This window comes from Pelophylax lessonae (assembly GCF_965119305.1).
Source record: "Pelophylax lessonae genome assembly, chromosome: 3".
Lineage (NCBI taxonomy): Eukaryota > Metazoa > Chordata > Amphibia > Anura > Ranidae > Pelophylax > Pelophylax lessonae.
The window spans coordinates 282,979,449-282,996,449 of NC_138770.1; the positions used below are offsets into that span (position 1 = coordinate 282,979,449).

The 17,001-nt window shown below is 45.7% G+C and overlaps 1 protein-coding gene across 1 annotated transcript in view; it reads right to left on the reverse strand.

The window, feature by feature from the left end:
• The window catches only part of LOC309550472 (uncharacterized protein), a gene marked incomplete at both ends in the record, with an annotated part of 66,002 nt that extends 49,937 nt beyond the window's left edge, over positions 1-16,065 (reverse strand). Inside the window, 3 exons of the mRNA XM_082250843.1 lie at positions 11,226-11,531; positions 12,843-12,961; positions 16,051-16,065. Of these exons, the coding sequence (XP_082106969.1) occupies positions 11,226-11,531; positions 12,843-12,961; positions 16,051-16,065 (440 nt within the window). The remainder of the gene's footprint in view (positions 1-11,225; positions 11,532-12,842; positions 12,962-16,050) is intronic.
• Positions 16,066-17,001: the final 936 nt, after the last annotated feature.

Consider the following 17,001-nt stretch of genomic DNA (forward strand, 5'->3'; position numbering starts at 1 on the left):
AAATGTGCACTCGCCACCTAAATACTAAACATAACTGTGAACATCCTAACCAATATGGAGAAAACATACAAAATTAACATAAAGGCAATGCAGTAAGTGCTGGCATAACAAAAGAGAAAAGGATTGGAAAGTTAAATAGATCCTAGGGAGTCCATACCCATATAATGTTGCAATAAGTTTTTAAGGGTATCGTATTTAACTAGAATCAATGTTGCTAGAATGTGCAAACCTTATAATGCATGATTATGGTGAATATTTCCTGAATGCAGTTCCCTTTTCTTGCCACAAGATAAAGCTTCTCCAGACTATAAAATTTAGATTCTTGTAAGTCTGGAGCACTGAATGTTGGGGGATGTGGTTTGAGCCAGAAGAGATGTCAATGTCAGTGCAAGCAAAAGAAGGGGCCAGATAATTGGTAAAGCCTGGAAAAGCTTGGGGCATTTGGGAGAGACCCGCTGGGGTGAGAGGAAGTAAAGATCCTGTGTGTGAAGAGGAAAACCTGACGAGATCATCTAGAGGCTTGGTGCTGTTCTGTTGGTGGGATTGCTTGAATACAACTGGACTGAGTGACAGTCAGTCTTACTGATCACTGGGGGAAAGTTCTATACCGAGGCCTATCATTCATGCCACCAGAGGATCCAGGACACAGCCACCAGAGGATCCAGGACATGCTTGGCTGACTTCTGTTGTCTCCACATATATACCACCAGGGTTCCACTGCTGTATTGCAGAATCCATCTGTCAACAGATCACTGCAGGAAATTGTCTGGGAGATAACACCATCTCAAGAGGGCCCCCCACCAGCAAGAGGTATTCTGCTTTCCAGACACAATGGAGCTGGTGAGAGGGTTGTTGACCCGTTGGTGATCCATTATCTTCACTTTATGCCTAATCATCTGAAGAACTTTAGCGCCCCTTACTTTCACTGGCATCACCCCACCTGTTTGATATTGAACTCTGCTAGTCTTGTTGGTAAAAATATACAACACATAACCATCACCAAATTTAGTGTTAACCCTTGCTTGGCCACTCCATGCTAAAAGCAGTCCATTTTTCTGACTCACTGTGTGCAGAGATAATCCCTCCCCCCTTCAACAATTGCACCAACATCTTCAAGGGCCCCAACTTAGCAGGCAGAATACCAGCCCCAAAGACTGTATGAAAATCATTTGCTATCTAGCATTATTCACAAAATAATCAATTTTCTCATATGACCAGCTTCCTCTCCCCAAGTGACCATAGGCAACTTAGCTCTATCTTCATTAATACCAATTGGTAGATGCACTATGCTGCTCATTTAGTAAGGGAAGCTACAGTTTATGCTGGTTTAGTTTGAATTTAAGGTAGAACCGAAGCTTTATATTAGCTTACTTGCAAAGAATTTCTCACTGTTATACCCTGCTGTCATTATACAACAACATATTTTTTTACTTTACCTCAAGGTCTTGAGTTTCATTTCAGGGTGACCCTAAGTTATTATCAAAAATGATTGATCTCTACCTATTATCGTGTATAAAGTGTCAGTGGTGCTGAGGCCTTTGCAAGATTGAGGTAAGAAGAGAGGACCCGACATAACCAGTGGCTCCTGCGGGGGTAGTGCTACACATGGAATGTAACCACTTAGAAGCTTTTGGGTTTTTAGAAACCTAGTGGGCATTTAAAGGTGGTTTTGTTTTTGTCTTGTAAGGGTGCATGGTGATCTGGTGTTATATGTTCCTTAAATACAGAATGCTAACCCACAATTATCTACAGTTGTGTCTGTGAAAATTTGTTACCCTCATCCTGTCATAATTGGTCCTCGCCAGTTGTAGTTAACTGCTACCCTGTGCTGGGTGTTAACACCCAGGCTTTAAAGTGTATGTAAACCATAATACTAAAGATGTGTAAATGTAGTTTGTTTTATATTGCTATGGCTAGAAGTGTAATAAATATCTGTTGATTTTGTCAGTTAATGTTCTCCCTCTCTCCCCTCTCTGAGTCCTATTTAGGTGACCACTAGTTCCCAATTCTGCAGAATGGTTGGTTCCCTATGCTTTTATCCATTCCGCTGCAGTCAATGCCCCCTTCTTGTTTGATAGACATTTGCTCTGAACATTTAGCAGCTAAGACAAGGACTTACTGTGAATGTAACTGTTGCCTTCGCTGGACAGCTTGGTCTGTTGCAGATGGTGGTAAAATAGGGCCAGCCATGCATGGTTTGAATCTTGGCCGATTCATCCGGAGCTGGCTGAGATTCAAACCATCCTGCTATGTGCTAAATATTGCTGCTATTCTCCTGGCAGGGAAGACAATTGCTCGGCAGAAGGGATTCCCCTGTCAAGATTATTTGTGTTGATGCGGGAATTGTGTGAATATCTTTCCTGCAACCCATGGTTGCAGAAAAGAAATTTGCACCATCTATGGCCTGCCTAAGACATCTACCTGCAGGACTGACAGTCAATAAACCTGTTGACAATAATAAATCTGTTAACAATCTGCATCACCGGTCATTTTTTTTTTTTTTTTTTGGGGGGGAGTGCCCATAGTTACCCTTTAGGTTGCTCTGAAATGATCATTTTACAAAGTTAATAATGTTAACCACTTTATGGAAGCAAACCGAAATGAGTAATAATAGCATCAGTGTTGTGTTTTATGACTGCTTTCAGTTTGGGAAGACAAATTTCCAATAGATTTTAACTATTTGGTAGCGTTATTTCCTCATAATGCAACACAAGGTTATTGTGTGAATATTTTTTACATGATTATCTTCTCTATCCAAAATTGCAAGCCTATTTTTGCACAGTCCTACACACTAAAGCTGGCCATATATTATACAATGTTCCTGTTCAATGTCCTTTAGATTTACCATCAACTATGTAGTACAAGGGCCTGCCTAATTGCATACGAATTGAAAGTGTTTAGGATTGACCTCATAGTATATAATTGGTAAATCTAAAAGAAAATTGCATTAGAAAATTGCATAATATATGGCCAGCCTTTGAAGTATAGCATGTCAAAACAATATTTTTTATTATTTTAATCTACAAACCAGTGAGAGAAGATAAAATAAAACTGCTATAAACGAAAGACCATTAGGTATTTTCTCAATTTCTTTTTGACAAAAATGCTTTGTACAAACCTCAGTCTTCTAATTCATTTTGGAGAATTATCCTATGCACAGACATCGGTGTGTGACAAGGAAAGTGCCTCCTCAGCATTCACTAGAGTCCACTTCCCTTGAAGTGTTAATAGTTGGCAATGAAAGCAGGAGAACTGGCACAAGGTGATCCAACCAACAAGAAAAAAGCTCCCCAGACAGAGGAAGTTAAAGAAGAGTTTTAGAAGCGTATGAAAGAGACCAGGCAGATTGAAAGAAATGGTTATTTTTAGCCAGAGTGGAATATACTGTCTAGTTTCCATGGTGTTAGCCTCATATCTTCAAATGAGACATTCCTGACACTCTTTGAATTCTATTTGAGAAAGGCAGATGAACCTAAAATCAATGTCAACAATTTATTATACACAATAATAATTGAATAATAATAATTAAATCAGAGCTTGATGTTATGGCAGCTGCATGTCTATAATCAGGAGACCAAGAATAATATTTTATTCTAAATCATTTGAAACTCTTCTAAGTGGAGGAAATATTCATACTGAATTGAAAATATTTTATGGAATGTACCAGCAAAAACAGAAAAAAAAGATTATTGCATGACATTAATGTCCCTTGCATTTTACAAACGCATTCTATAAACATAGGTGTACAATCAAAACTTAGAAAAAGAAGTGAATTATGTGAAAAACATTATGTATATACTTCTTGTTGTGTCTCAATTGACGTTTCAGCCTCTGCGCCATGACCTCTGCTGCCTATTATGTGAACTTGTATGAAATCTACTTGAAAGAATGGCCCTTATTCTAGTGAGGAAGAAAATTGCCAAGGTAGAAAATAAAGTCAGACTTATTATGGGTCTCAAGTAGATAAAGTGTCTAAAAGAAATGTTTCTGTGTTGCCCTTGGCCTTAAAGTTATACTCTTTAAGTTTTACATTAAAGAAGAACTCTAGTCATTTTTGTGTTTATCAAAAGTCAGCAGCAACAAAAACTGTAGCTGTTGACTTTTGATCCAGCACGATCCAGCAGTGTGCTCACCTAAGCCGTCCCTTCTTTTTTCGCCAGCGCTGGTATCTCAACTGTGTGCACCCAGCTGTGACAGTTAGCGGCTTCACAGCCATGTGCCCACTGTGCATGCGCAAACCTGCGCTGCACATTGTAAATGGTCCCGCAGTCTTCTGGGACCTGTGATGTGTCCCAGGTGACTGTGGGGAGGGAGGGGGTGAAGAGAAGTAGGTGATCCGAGCAGATGTGGGAATGGGTACCTGTCAAAACCAGGTACCCTCTCTCCATCCTCCCCCAAAAAAGTGCCATTTGGGGAAGAGGAGGGGGGATGAGGCCTAAAAGTGGAACTTTCCCTTTTGAGTGAAGCTCCGCTTTAACTACTTCAGGTCTCACACCTATACACTTATCCAACCGCACCTTTAGCGTTGCGTACAATTCTACTTCCTACTCTCCTCTTCCCTTCTCTGTTGGTGTCCCCCAAGGCTCTGTTCTTGGACCCCTCCTATTTTCAATCTACACCTCCTCTCTGGGTCAGTTGATAGCCTCCCACGGCTTCCAATACCATCTCTACGCTGACGATACCCAAATCTATCTATCCACCCCTCAGCTCTCTCCCTCAGTCTCCTCACGTATCACTAATTTACTATCAGATATATCGGTCTGGATGTCTCACCACTTCCTCAAACTCAATCCATGCAAAACCGAGCTTATAATTTTTCCTCCACCGCCTGCCCCTTCCCCTGATTTCTCTGTCAATATCGATGGCATTACTATCAGCCAATCCCCGCATGCCAAGGTCTTAGGTGTTGTCCTGGACTCTGAACTCTCCTTCAAACCCCCCATCCAATCGCTGTCCAAATCTTGCCGCCTCAGCCTCCGCAACATCTGCAAAATATGCCCCTTTCTAACCAAAGACACAACAAAACTCCTAGTTCACTCCCTGGTCATCTCGCGCCTCGACTACTGCAATTCCCTTCTCGTTGGCATACCTCTAAACAGGCTATCCCCCCTTCAATCCATCATGAATGCTGCTGCCAGACTCATCCACCTTACCAATCGCTCATTGTCCGCTGCTCCTCTCTGTCAAGCCCTCCACTGGCTTCCGCTCACCCAACGAATTAAATTCAAAATACTTCCAACATCTTACAAAGCAATCCACAGCTTAGCCCCTAGCTACATCACCAGCCTCGTCTCAAAATATCAACCTAATCGCTCTCTTCATTCCTCTCAAAACCTCCTACTCTCTAGCCCCCTCGTCACCTCCTCCCATGCTTGCCTCCAGGACTTTTCCAGAGCCTCTCCAATCCTATGGAACTCCTTACCCTTATCTGTGCGATTATCTCCCACTCTATTAGCTTTTAGGCGATCTCTGAAAACCCTCCTTTTCAAAGAAGCCTATCCTACCAACCCCTAACAAATGTACCTCCATTTTCTCCATCAACCCATCCCCCACGGTTTTTGCCTTTTGTTTCACTTGACCCTCCCTTCTAGATTATAAGCTCTAATGAGCAGGGCCCTCTAGTTCCTCCTGTTTTGAACTGTATTGTAACTGTATAGTCTTCCCTCACATCGTAAAGTGCTGCGCAAACTGTTGGCGCTATATAAATCCTGTATAATAATAATAATAATAATACACCTCCTACGCAGTGGCGTACCTAGAGCATTTGGCACCCGGGGCGGATCCTATATCTGGCACCCCCCCCCCCCCCCACTTTAAAATGTAAAAACACCCGCAAAAAATTGTAATGTCTCCAAGAATATTTATTGCACAAATTTCCCAGCCCCCCTATCACAGTGCCCTTTGCAGTCTGCCCCCCCCCTGTCTCTCTAATCACAGTTCCCCCTTTTGCACTCTCTGCCTCCCTACCTTTGGCATAGACAGATAGCTAATACTATTATCAATGTGTTTAAGTTTGAGTAGGAGATTGGAGACATGCTAAAGGAGATAGTCAGAGACTGAGGACATGATGCAAGAGATGGTAAGAGACTACGGACCTAAAACAAAAGAAATCAGAGACTGAGGACATGATACAAGAGATGGTAAGAGACTACGGACCTAAAACAAAAGAAATCAGAGACTGAGGACATGATACAAGAGATGGTCAGAGACTGAGGACATGATACAAGAGATGGTCAGAGACTGAGGACATGATACAAGAGATGGTCAGAGACTGAGGACATGATACAAGAGATGGTCAGAGACTGAGGACATGATACAAGAGATGGTCAGAGACTGAGGACATGATACAAGAGAAATCTGATACTGAGGATATGATACAAGAGATGGTCAGAGACTACGGACGGGATACTAGAGATGGTCAGAGACTGCAGAAAACACACAGGAGATGGTCAGAGACTGAGGACATGATACAGGAGATGATCAGAGACTGTGGACATGATCCAAGAGATGGTTGGTCAGAGACTGAGGACATGATCCAAGAGATGGTCAGAGACTGAGGACATGATCCAAGAGATGGTCAGAGACTGAGGACATGATACAAGAGATGGTCAGAGACTGAGGACATGATACAAGAGAAATCTGATACTGAGGATATGATACAAGAGATGGTCAGAGACTACGGACGGGATACTAGAGATGGTCAGAGACTGCAGAAAACACACAGGAGATGGTCAGAGACTGAGGACATGATACAGGAGATGATCAGAGACTGTGGACATGATCCAAGAGATGGTTGGTCAGAGACTGAGGACATGATCCAAGAGATGGTCAGAGACTGAGGACATGATCCAAGAGATGGTCAGAGACTGAGGACATGATCCAAGAGATGGTCAGAGACTGAGGACATGATACAAGAGATGGTCAGAGACTGAGGACATGATACAAGAGATGGTCAGAGACTGAGGACATGATACAAGAGATGGTCAGAGACTGAGGACATGATACAAGAGAAATCTGATACTGAGGATATGATACAAGAGATGGTCAGAGACTACGGACGGGATACTAGAGATGGTCAGAGACTGCAGAAAACACACAGGAGATGGTCAGAGACTGAGGACATGATACAGGAGATGATCAAAGACTGTGGACATGATCCAAGAGATGGTTGGTCAGGGACTGAGGACATGATCCAAGAGATGGTCAGAGACTGAGGACATGATCCAAGAGATGGTCAGAGACTGAGGACATGATCCAAGAGATGGTCAGAGACTGAGAACATGATCCAAGAGATGGTCAGAGACTGAGGACATGATCCAAGAGATAGTCAGAGACTGAGGACATGATCCAAGAGATGGTCAGAGACTGAGAAGAGCATTAGGGGGGCCGGAGAGCACAGGGCAAGCAGAGAGCACTGGAGGAGCTGAAGGGCGCGGGGGGGGGACTGGAGAGAATTAAGAGGGGTTTGAAAAGCATTGTAGGGGGGTTGGAAGGCGCAGGGGTGGAACTCACTGAGGGGGGAGGCAGGGAGCACAGGGGGGTGGAGAGCACTGGGGGAGCCAGAGAGCATAGGGGGGGAGATGAAAAGCACTGCGGGGAGCTGAAGAGCACTGGGGGGCTAAGGAGCGCTGGGGGGCAAGAGCACTGAGGGGTTAAGAGCACTGAGGGGTTAAGAGCACTGAGGGGTTAAGAGCACTGAGGGTGTTAAGAGCAGGGGGGTGTTAAGAGCAGGGGGGTGTTTAGAGCAGGGGGGGTGTTTAGAACAGGGGGAGTGTTTAGAACAGGGGGTGTTAAGAGAAGGGGGTGTTAAGAGCAGGGGGGGTGTTAAGAGCAGGGGGGTGTTAAGAGCAGGGGGGTGTTTAGAACAGGGGGGGGTGTTTAGAACAGGGGGTGTTAAGAGAAGGGGGTGTTAAGAGCAGGGGGGGTGTTAAGAGCAGGGGGGGTGTTAAGAGCAGGGGGTGTTTAGAGCAGGGGGGGTGTTTAGAACAGGGGGGGTGTTAAGAGCAGGGGGGGGTGTTAAGAGCAGGGGGGGGGTGTTAAGAGCAGGGGGGTGTTTAGAGCAGGGGGGGTGTTTAGAGCAGGGGGGGTGTTTAGAGCAGGGGGGGTGTTAAGAGCAGGGGGGGTGTTTAGAGCAGGGGGGGTGTTTAGAGCAGGGGGGGTGTTAAGAGCAGGGGGGGTGTTTAGAGCAGGGGGGTGTTAAGAGAAGGGGGTGTTAAGAGCAAGGGGAGGGGGGGCTGGAGAGCACTAGGGGGCCAGCAAGTTGTATAGGAGAGGGGATGGGACAGCTGCATATAGATGATTTGATCTTTACATATTCCTCCTGCTGCCGCTAACTGACTGCAAGAGGGAGAGGAGAATCGGCCATTCAACGGCAGCAGGAGAAATACGGAAAGATGAATCCTTCTATATCCAGCTGTCCCATCTCCTCTCCAGTCCAGACAGTCACACAGACACACAGAAGGAGGCTGCTCAGTGCTCACCTTCTTCCCGCCGGCCGCCGCCCCCGCGAGCAGCGCGGACTTTAGAAACTGCAGCTCCTTCACACTGACTGATATTCCGAGCAGCCTGACACCCCCCCAGTGCGTGGCACCCGGGGCGGCCCGCCCCCCCGCCCCCCCCGTAGGTACGCCACTGCTCCTACGGATTAGAAGAATATTTACATTTCTGCTATGGACCTGTGAAAACCTGTCCCCTGCACTGTGCTATTAAATATGGAGTTTATCTGCCCTTTTGATAGCAATAAAGTGGTACTAAACCCACAACAGTAAAATCAGTCTGTATATGCAGTAAAGCATGCTTGTTATGCTCACTGTGGAACCTAAGGGGTTAATACTCCGCATCCTGTAAACAGGCTGTTTAATCCTGTATGCACAGTTCCTCCTCTTCTTCCACTGATTCCAGAACATATCCAGATAACACAGAGCCTTTGGAATCAGGCTTCGCATGCTCAGTTTCATGTGTATTGCTAGAGAGTTTTTTTTTTTTCTTAGGAGTGTGCATGTGATCAGCACAGGGCCAATCAGCATTGTCTAGACAGAGAGTCAGGGGTTCTGCATTCTGATAAACAGCTCAATGCAGTATGAAAACGCCTCCATGTTCTGTATATAGTGAATGCAGGGTCCTGGGTTTAGTAACACTTTAAGTTAAAAAGAATTTTAAAAAATGAGGAATCATTCAAAAAATATTTTTTTCAAGAAAATAAGATTTTTATTGAGGTTAAACAGAGCATTGTACAATTATCGCAGAAACAAAACAAGACACTTGACATCTACATTAGTACAATGAATACATAATAGAAAAAAATAATAATAATACTCAGATGGATCTGTATACCTTGTAAAAATATATAATTTGCACTATATAGCATAGAAAGGGTCTACCGTAGAAACAGGAGACATTTGTGTTCGAATCATCCAAGCATGTCTATAGGACACATACCTGAGTCCTATAGACATGCTTGGATACATAGACACCCTCCAATCGAAACAGTTCCCTGAAATTTTGGTTGTGCCAGATTGGGCATCCCCTTGACACAGCGCCAAACCACCCTAAGCAGGGAAATCGTCGGCAGCCCCGCCGGCATATGTGAAAACCCTGCCTCCAGATGGACAAGTACTGGGTGAGGGGAGCCCGACGAGACCAAAAGGATTCCAATGTGATCCAAGAGGTCCGGGAGCCCCCAGCCTCCCATGTGTTGAATCTGTGAGGCCAGGAAATACACCCTAGGGTTAGGCACCGCTAGCCCATCACAATCCTTTCCCAACTGAAGGGTAGAGAGTTTAATCCTACCTACTTTTTTACACCATATGAACTCACGGTATTGGAAGTCTATCCTGCGGAACCACCTCCTGGCTATCCACACAGGAGAATTATGAAGGACATACAGGAGTTGGGACGCCCAAACCATCTTTATTATGTTGACACGACCAGCGACCGATAATGGAAGTTTACACCAGCTCGTGCATTTGGACCGAAACCTTTGCAACAGAGGTACCAAGTTCATCTCAAGGTATTGAGTAGGGTCAGGAGAAACACGGATCCCCAGATATTTAAACGAGTCTACCACTCTTACCGATGAAACACAATCAGGTAGAGGTGCGGTCAGAGGATCTAAGGGCATCAGGACCGACTTGTCCCAGTTTATGGAAATCCCGAAAGAGAACCAAAGTAATCTATAAGAGACATCACTGCCTGCAGAGATTCCCGGGTATCACCTAGGTAAAGCAGGGTATCATCCGCGTATAGCGAGATGACGTCCGTGTGCGGGCCCCGTCTGAAGCCCACTATCCCAGGAGAGGCACGAATCTGTGCCGCTAAAGGCTCCAGTGCCATGGCGAACAGCAGTGGAGAAAGCGGACAGCCCTGTCTGCTGCCCCTATGAAGACAGAAGGATTCAGACAGTTCCCCATTGAATCTCAATCTAGCCGTCGGAGCGGCATAAAGCACCTTTACCCAAGAGATGAAGGTCTCACCCACACCAAAGCGTCGAAGCACCGCCCATAGGTAGACCCATTCGACACTGTCATATGCCTTAATGGCATTCAGTGAGAAGACAGCTCGGTTACCCGGATTATCTACTGGAATTTGAAGGTTCAGAAACAGGCGCCTGAGATTCAGTGCCGTCGATCTAGCAGGAATAAATCCCGATTGATCTCTATGTATAACTTTATGGATAACTTGAGAAAGCCTGGAGGCTAGGATTTTGGCCAAAATTTTTACATCCGCCTTGAGTAGGGAGATGGCTGGGACTGTATGAATCAGCCATCATCGGATCCTTGTCAGGTTTTAACAGAGGGCGACAATCGCCTCAGACATAGAAGCAGGTAATCTCCCAGTCTGAAACGCTGTATTATAAACTCGAAGCAGAACGGATACCAACTGTTCAGCATATCGCCCATAAACCTCCGAAGGGATGCAATCCGCCCCTGGAGATTTACCATGCTGAGTAGATTTCAAGGCGGTATGGATATCATCCTCTGTGAGAGGAGCTCTGAGCATAGCCACATCCGAGGTCGACAGGGTGGGCAATTCACAGGCATCCAAAAAGCCCTCGATCTCTTGGAGACTTGCCGAGATCTTGGAGGAATAAAGGTCCGTGAAAAATTCACACAACACCCTCCCTATGTCAGACGTGGCATGCCAGTGCACTCCCTGAGGATCCCTAAATGTGGGTACGGACCATCATAGCCAACATATGACCCGTATTTTCTCCTTCCTCAAAGTACCTCTGTTGCAAGAAGAAGCGCTTATTCTCCGCTCGCTGAACCGACACTATTTTGGCTAAAGACTGAGCAGCCAACCATGACCTCTGAGTACCGTCGGACGTGGTATTAACATAAGAACCCTCCGCTCTAGTTACCTCCTCCAGTACCGTATTCTCCCAGGCCTTGGTGGCAGTTTTAATACCATTGATTATGCGTATGAACTGACCTCTCATAACCGCTTTAGCAGTGTCCCATACCACACCAAGCTCGGCCGTATCTAGGTTACGTGCAAAAAAGGAGGACAGCATGGGTGGCATGGGATCCGGGCTAGGAAAAAGTGTCAACCAGAACGCATTAAGTTTCCAAAGCGGTCTGCCCCGTCCAATAGGAAGGGCCAAGCGGACCCAGAACAGAGAGTGGTCAGAGACCACCAAAGGCAGGAGGGAGCCACTGCCCAACCCCATGTCAATCCTGGAGAGGCCAGAATGAGCAGCCGAGAAGCAGGAAAACTTCTGCACTCCCGGATGTCCCATCCTCCACACATCCGTCAGTCCAAGTTCCCCCATCAGCCGGGCAAAGGGCGTAGGCCCACCAGCCAAGAGAGGAGCGCCAGAGCGAGGGGAGAACCTATCCCACCTAACATCCAGGACTGTGTTATAGTCCCCCAGTATAAGCAGTGGCACGTCTGGAAATTTAGCTATATGTTCAATAATGAGCTTGAGCACCCCAGCAGAGTAAGGAGGCGTTACATACACCGCGACCAGCGTACAGGGCAGTCCCGCTATCTGACATAAAAGAATAACAAAACGACCCTCAGGGTCAATCACAGTATGAGAGCAGGTAACTCGAACACCTTTCCTTATCAGGATACAAACCCCTCTAGAATAGCTTGAATAAAAAGAATGGTATTGGTGACTAAACATACTAGGAGCCAAGGTAGGCACGATATTTGGAGGCAGATGGGTCTCTTGTAAGCAAATGATATCCGCCTGCAGTCGCTTGACATTCCTCAGGACTGCTGTCTTCTTGACTGGGTTGCCAAGGCCACGAACATTCCAGGACATTATACAAACAGTATCAGCCATGTTCTTGGTACGAAAGCATGATCCCAGTAGGTACCTCGGTCGAGGGCCCGGTGAGGGCCATATAGAAAGGACACTCCCAAGCGGCACTGGGGAGGCATTGTGGTGGGATGGACAACCAACAGTTTGAGATAATCCAGTAAGCAATAGGACAAGGGCAGTGCCAGGACAAAGATGGTACAAGATCCCGTTGATTACAGATCACTAGAGATGCAGTGGAATGGGGTGGAACACACATTGGAAACAGAACAAAGAACACAAACCAGGGGAGAAGGGGCATAGGAGTACAAGAGGGAAACACGTCTGCCACGTGTAGGGGAAAGGGCCAGTCAGTGGGGTACGTCCAACCAGGACAAATAGGGGGAAACCGGTGAGGGACTACAGATGCCACAGTAATCTCCTCAAGAACAGCGAACATTGTAGGGTCAGAAACAGTAGGTGCAACAAGGTGGCTCCCGCCTGCCCAGGATTCCAAACGATTAACAACCGTTCCTCATAGTAAAAGACCGGACCAGGAGTTATCTTAGGGTGCAAACAGCAGGATGAGATCCATCACGGGACCCCGCCCTGAGGGGAGGCAGCAGCCCTCAGCGCCCCGCCATTAGCATCCAGCCATTGTGCAGCAGCAGCCGGTTTGTCAAAGAATAGGACTTCATCTCGAGCAACTACTCGAAGCTTGGAAGGATACAACATAGCATATTGAATATTCAGGTCCCGGAGTCTCCTACTCACATCCACAAATTTAGCTCTTTGCTTTTGTACCTCCGCAGAGTAGTCAGGAAATAGAGAGATCTTGGCATTATCTATTGTTAGCCGCCCCTGCATTCCTCTGGCTTTAGTTAGGATAATGTTTCTGTCCTTATAGTTAAGGAGTTTAAAGATAAAGGTGCGTGGTGGGGCACCCGGGGGGAGGGGGCGCATAGGCACCCAATGAGCACGCTCCACAGAAAACATGGTGGTAAAGGAATCTTGCCCAAAGGTCGATGTCAACCAGTGTTCAATAAAGGCCACTGGATTTTTCCCCTCTGCTTTTTCTGGGATGCCAATCGCCCTGATTTTGCTCCGTCGCATCCTATTTTATTCAAAAAATATTTAAAGGTCCCCTGCCTGGGGAAATCGATTAATTTTCTTTCGTTGGTTGACTGAAAGAAAATTAATCATGTATGGTCTTCAGGCTTCAGTGGAAGAATAGGTACTCAGAAGTACTATCCCATGCTCTACAAGTAATAGCATTCAATACACCTGAGGAAACACATTTCCACAATGTATATTCTGTCCATAGATGCTTTGAATCTCGTCCGGTTCATCAGGGAGCAGCAGAGATTGGATCCAGGCTTATTGTAACCAAGTCAATCTATTGATCGAATTGAATACAACCAGCATCACAGTGTTCTCCTGGCAGGAACGGCTACTTGCACCCTGCCCCTTCCCCCCCAGGAGAACACAAAAGCTCCACAGGAGGGATTCTGTCATCAACACTTACCGTGTTGATGGGGGAGTTAAGTGATTTTCTTTTACAAAAGCTTTTATTAACATTCAGTCAGATGAACAAAGCCAACAAATAAGTTGTTACAATGCGTAATGATCTTGTACAAAGCCAGGAAAACATATGTATTTGAGACTTAGCGCCTTACATAATTTAGAATTATAAAGTATATAGTCGAGGCAATACTGGGATCATGTCATAATATGGAAATTTACATTACAGAAGCATCCAACCATATGGCTGGGTGTGGCTAGACAGAAACCATCTAATGTTAAACCAAGGGCATGTGTCATCAACAGAGTTAAAAGAAAGAGAAAAAATAAGATAAAATAAAAACGCAAACAATGTAACCATCCAAATCACTACAATGCCTGGTGGCTCGATGAGCATGTAAAGTGAATAGAAGTAGTAAGGCAGAAGGAGCAGAAAAGTAGAGGCAGAGAGAAAAGGGCATAAAGAAGGAAAGGGGAGTCCCACCTACCCCATTGGAGATTTACTAAATGGACAAAAGAGTGTTATCAAATCAGAAAGGCTGGGCATGGGCAGTCCAGGGTGCCAAACCTGAAGGAATTTTTGATGTCTGCTAATATGGCTATTATTTTCTCATCAACCATGTCATTTATACGTTTTTTGACAGCTTCAAAGCTAAGTATGGGGGTTTTCCAAGCTTTCTCCTCCCCTGGGGGGGCCTTCTGTTTGTTTAGGTGGAAAAAGTAGAGCAGTTTCTGGGGGTAAGACATGTGGACTGCAGCAATCCTGCCAAAACAGGACAGCAGGAAATGGACCCAAGAGGACAACATTTCAGTCAGCTTCCTAAAAAAGGGCAGGAAGTTTGCGTGGTATAATTCCTCATGAGTCGGAGTAAGCTGAATTCCCAGATATGGCAGAGAGGTGAGCCACTGAAATGGAAAGGAACCTTTCAGATCCACCAATTTAAAGGATGGAAGATTGACTGACATTGCTTTCGATTTGGCAAGATTGATGCAAAGTCCCAAAAAGGATGCAAAGGTATCCAGAAGATATAATGTAAGATTAGGTAAGGAAATTCTGGGGGGTGTCAGAGTCAAAAGTATATAATCAGCAAACAATAATATCTTATAGGGAGAGCTGGCTACATCAATACCCTTTTCGTCCGGATGGGTGCGAACTGCCTCTGCCAGTAGTTCCATGGCAAAGATAAATAATAGCAGAGAAAGTGGACAACCTTGCCAGGTGATTCTACAAATGGGGAAGACAGGGGACTCAAAACCAGAAGGCAAGGCCACCATAAAGTGTCAAACACCTTGTTTACATTGAGCGATAAAAGCATTGTTGCTAGCAAACGACGATGGGTATATACGGTAATTTTAAGATCTGTCAATTTGCATCCCCTGCCTGCCTTCTCCGAACAAAGCCCACTTGGTATTTCTTAACTCGGTGATTGAAAAATGAATTTAGATGGTTGGTTAAAATTTGAGTGAGAATTTTCATGTCAATATTAATGGACCTAAAGTTGGCCCAGGATGAATGTTTGGTGATCAGGTTTGGGAAGCATCACAATATTGGCAGTCAATAAATTTGATGTGAAAGCATAACCGTTTTTAACAGAATTGTACATAGCTGTTAGATGGGGGGCAAGGACATCTGCTATTTTCCTATAATATAGTCCCATGAAGCCACCTGGACCCAGCCTTTTGCCCACCTTCTAGTCTAGTGCTAGAATTATTGCTCTTGCTCAGACGTTCGCGGCAATACCTCACATGTGTGGTGCAAACATAGTTTACTCATGTGGGCGTGACCTACCTATGTTTTCACTACTGCGTGTGAGCACGCGGGAACAGCAGGTACATTTTAAAATTTTTACACTGTTCATTTAAAAAAAAATGTTTTAAATCACTTTTATTACTACTGCAAGAAATGTAAACATTCCTTGCGATAACAATACAGCATTACAGGTCCTCTTTATAGGGAGATCTGGGGTCTAAAAGATCCCAAATCTACCCTCTACCCCTCACCTGTATCTCCCAAAAGTACACCCCTCACATTTTTGTAAGTATTTTATTATATATTTTCATGTGACAACACTAAAGAAATTACACTTTGCTACATTGTAAAAAGTAATGATTGTACAGCTTGTATAAAGTGTAAATTTTCTGTCCGGGGTGGCGTGGCTAGCGGCTGAGATGTAAGCAGCGCGGCTTCGGAGCTCCGGCGGCACCTATTGATCCTACGCTGATCCTGGCACAGATCCTGACTACTGAACCCCCAATTCTGCTTACACTACCTGCCTACCACTTACCGCAACAACCGTCATGGTCAAAATCGGCTCTCAGGGGACGAAATCGGCCGCGGCCTAGTCCAGGCCGCGAGGCCTCCCAAGATGGCGCCGGACCCTCCTCACAGCCCGCGCTTCCGCCCAGGGAGAAGCCAGGTCACGCTGGACTGGGTAAGCCTGGCACTGCGCCCCCGAAATCCTGACCCCCCCGCCACCATAGGAGCACTTTGCAGACTCTCCTGTGTCCTCCCATGGGCTTTCTGCTCCTTCTCAGGGGCTGCTTGAGGGGCCGGATCCCTGGGATGTGGAGGGGACGTGGGAAGCGGGGGTCTCTCACACTATTGAGACTCGGGATGGGGCTGCGGAGATGGGGGACTCTGCTACTGAGGGTCTTACACTTCAACATATCATGGAAGCTATTCAGACTTGTCAGACTGCTCTCACTACTCAAATAGAGACTGTCCGGCTGGACTTATCTATAGTTAAACATGAAGTGCAGAAAATTTGTGCTAGGATTTCCACTGCTGAACAGCGAATCAGTGATGTTGAGGATACAGTAAACCCTTTGCAAGCTGAGGTTTGCACACAACAGCGGGATCTGAAGGACCACTCTGACAAGTTGGGGGATCTGGAGGACAGAATGCGCAGAAATAATCTTCGATTTGTTGGATCTGAGGGGAGACATGCTGAGGATTTTTTGGAAAGTTGGATAAAGACTGCTAAAGGTGTGGACCACCTCTCTCCCCTGTTTGCCATATAAAGAGCGCATCGGGTTCCCATGCGCCCCCTCCCTCCGGGGGCCCCACCAAGATCTATGCTGGCGAAATTTCTTCACTTCCGGGACAAAGAAAATATTCTAAGAGCTGCACGCACTATCCCTGACCTCCAATATAATGGTGTGAAAATCTCTATCTATCCGGATTACTCTGCTTCTACTTAGAAGCTACACATGGCCTTCAATGCAGTCAAGCGCAG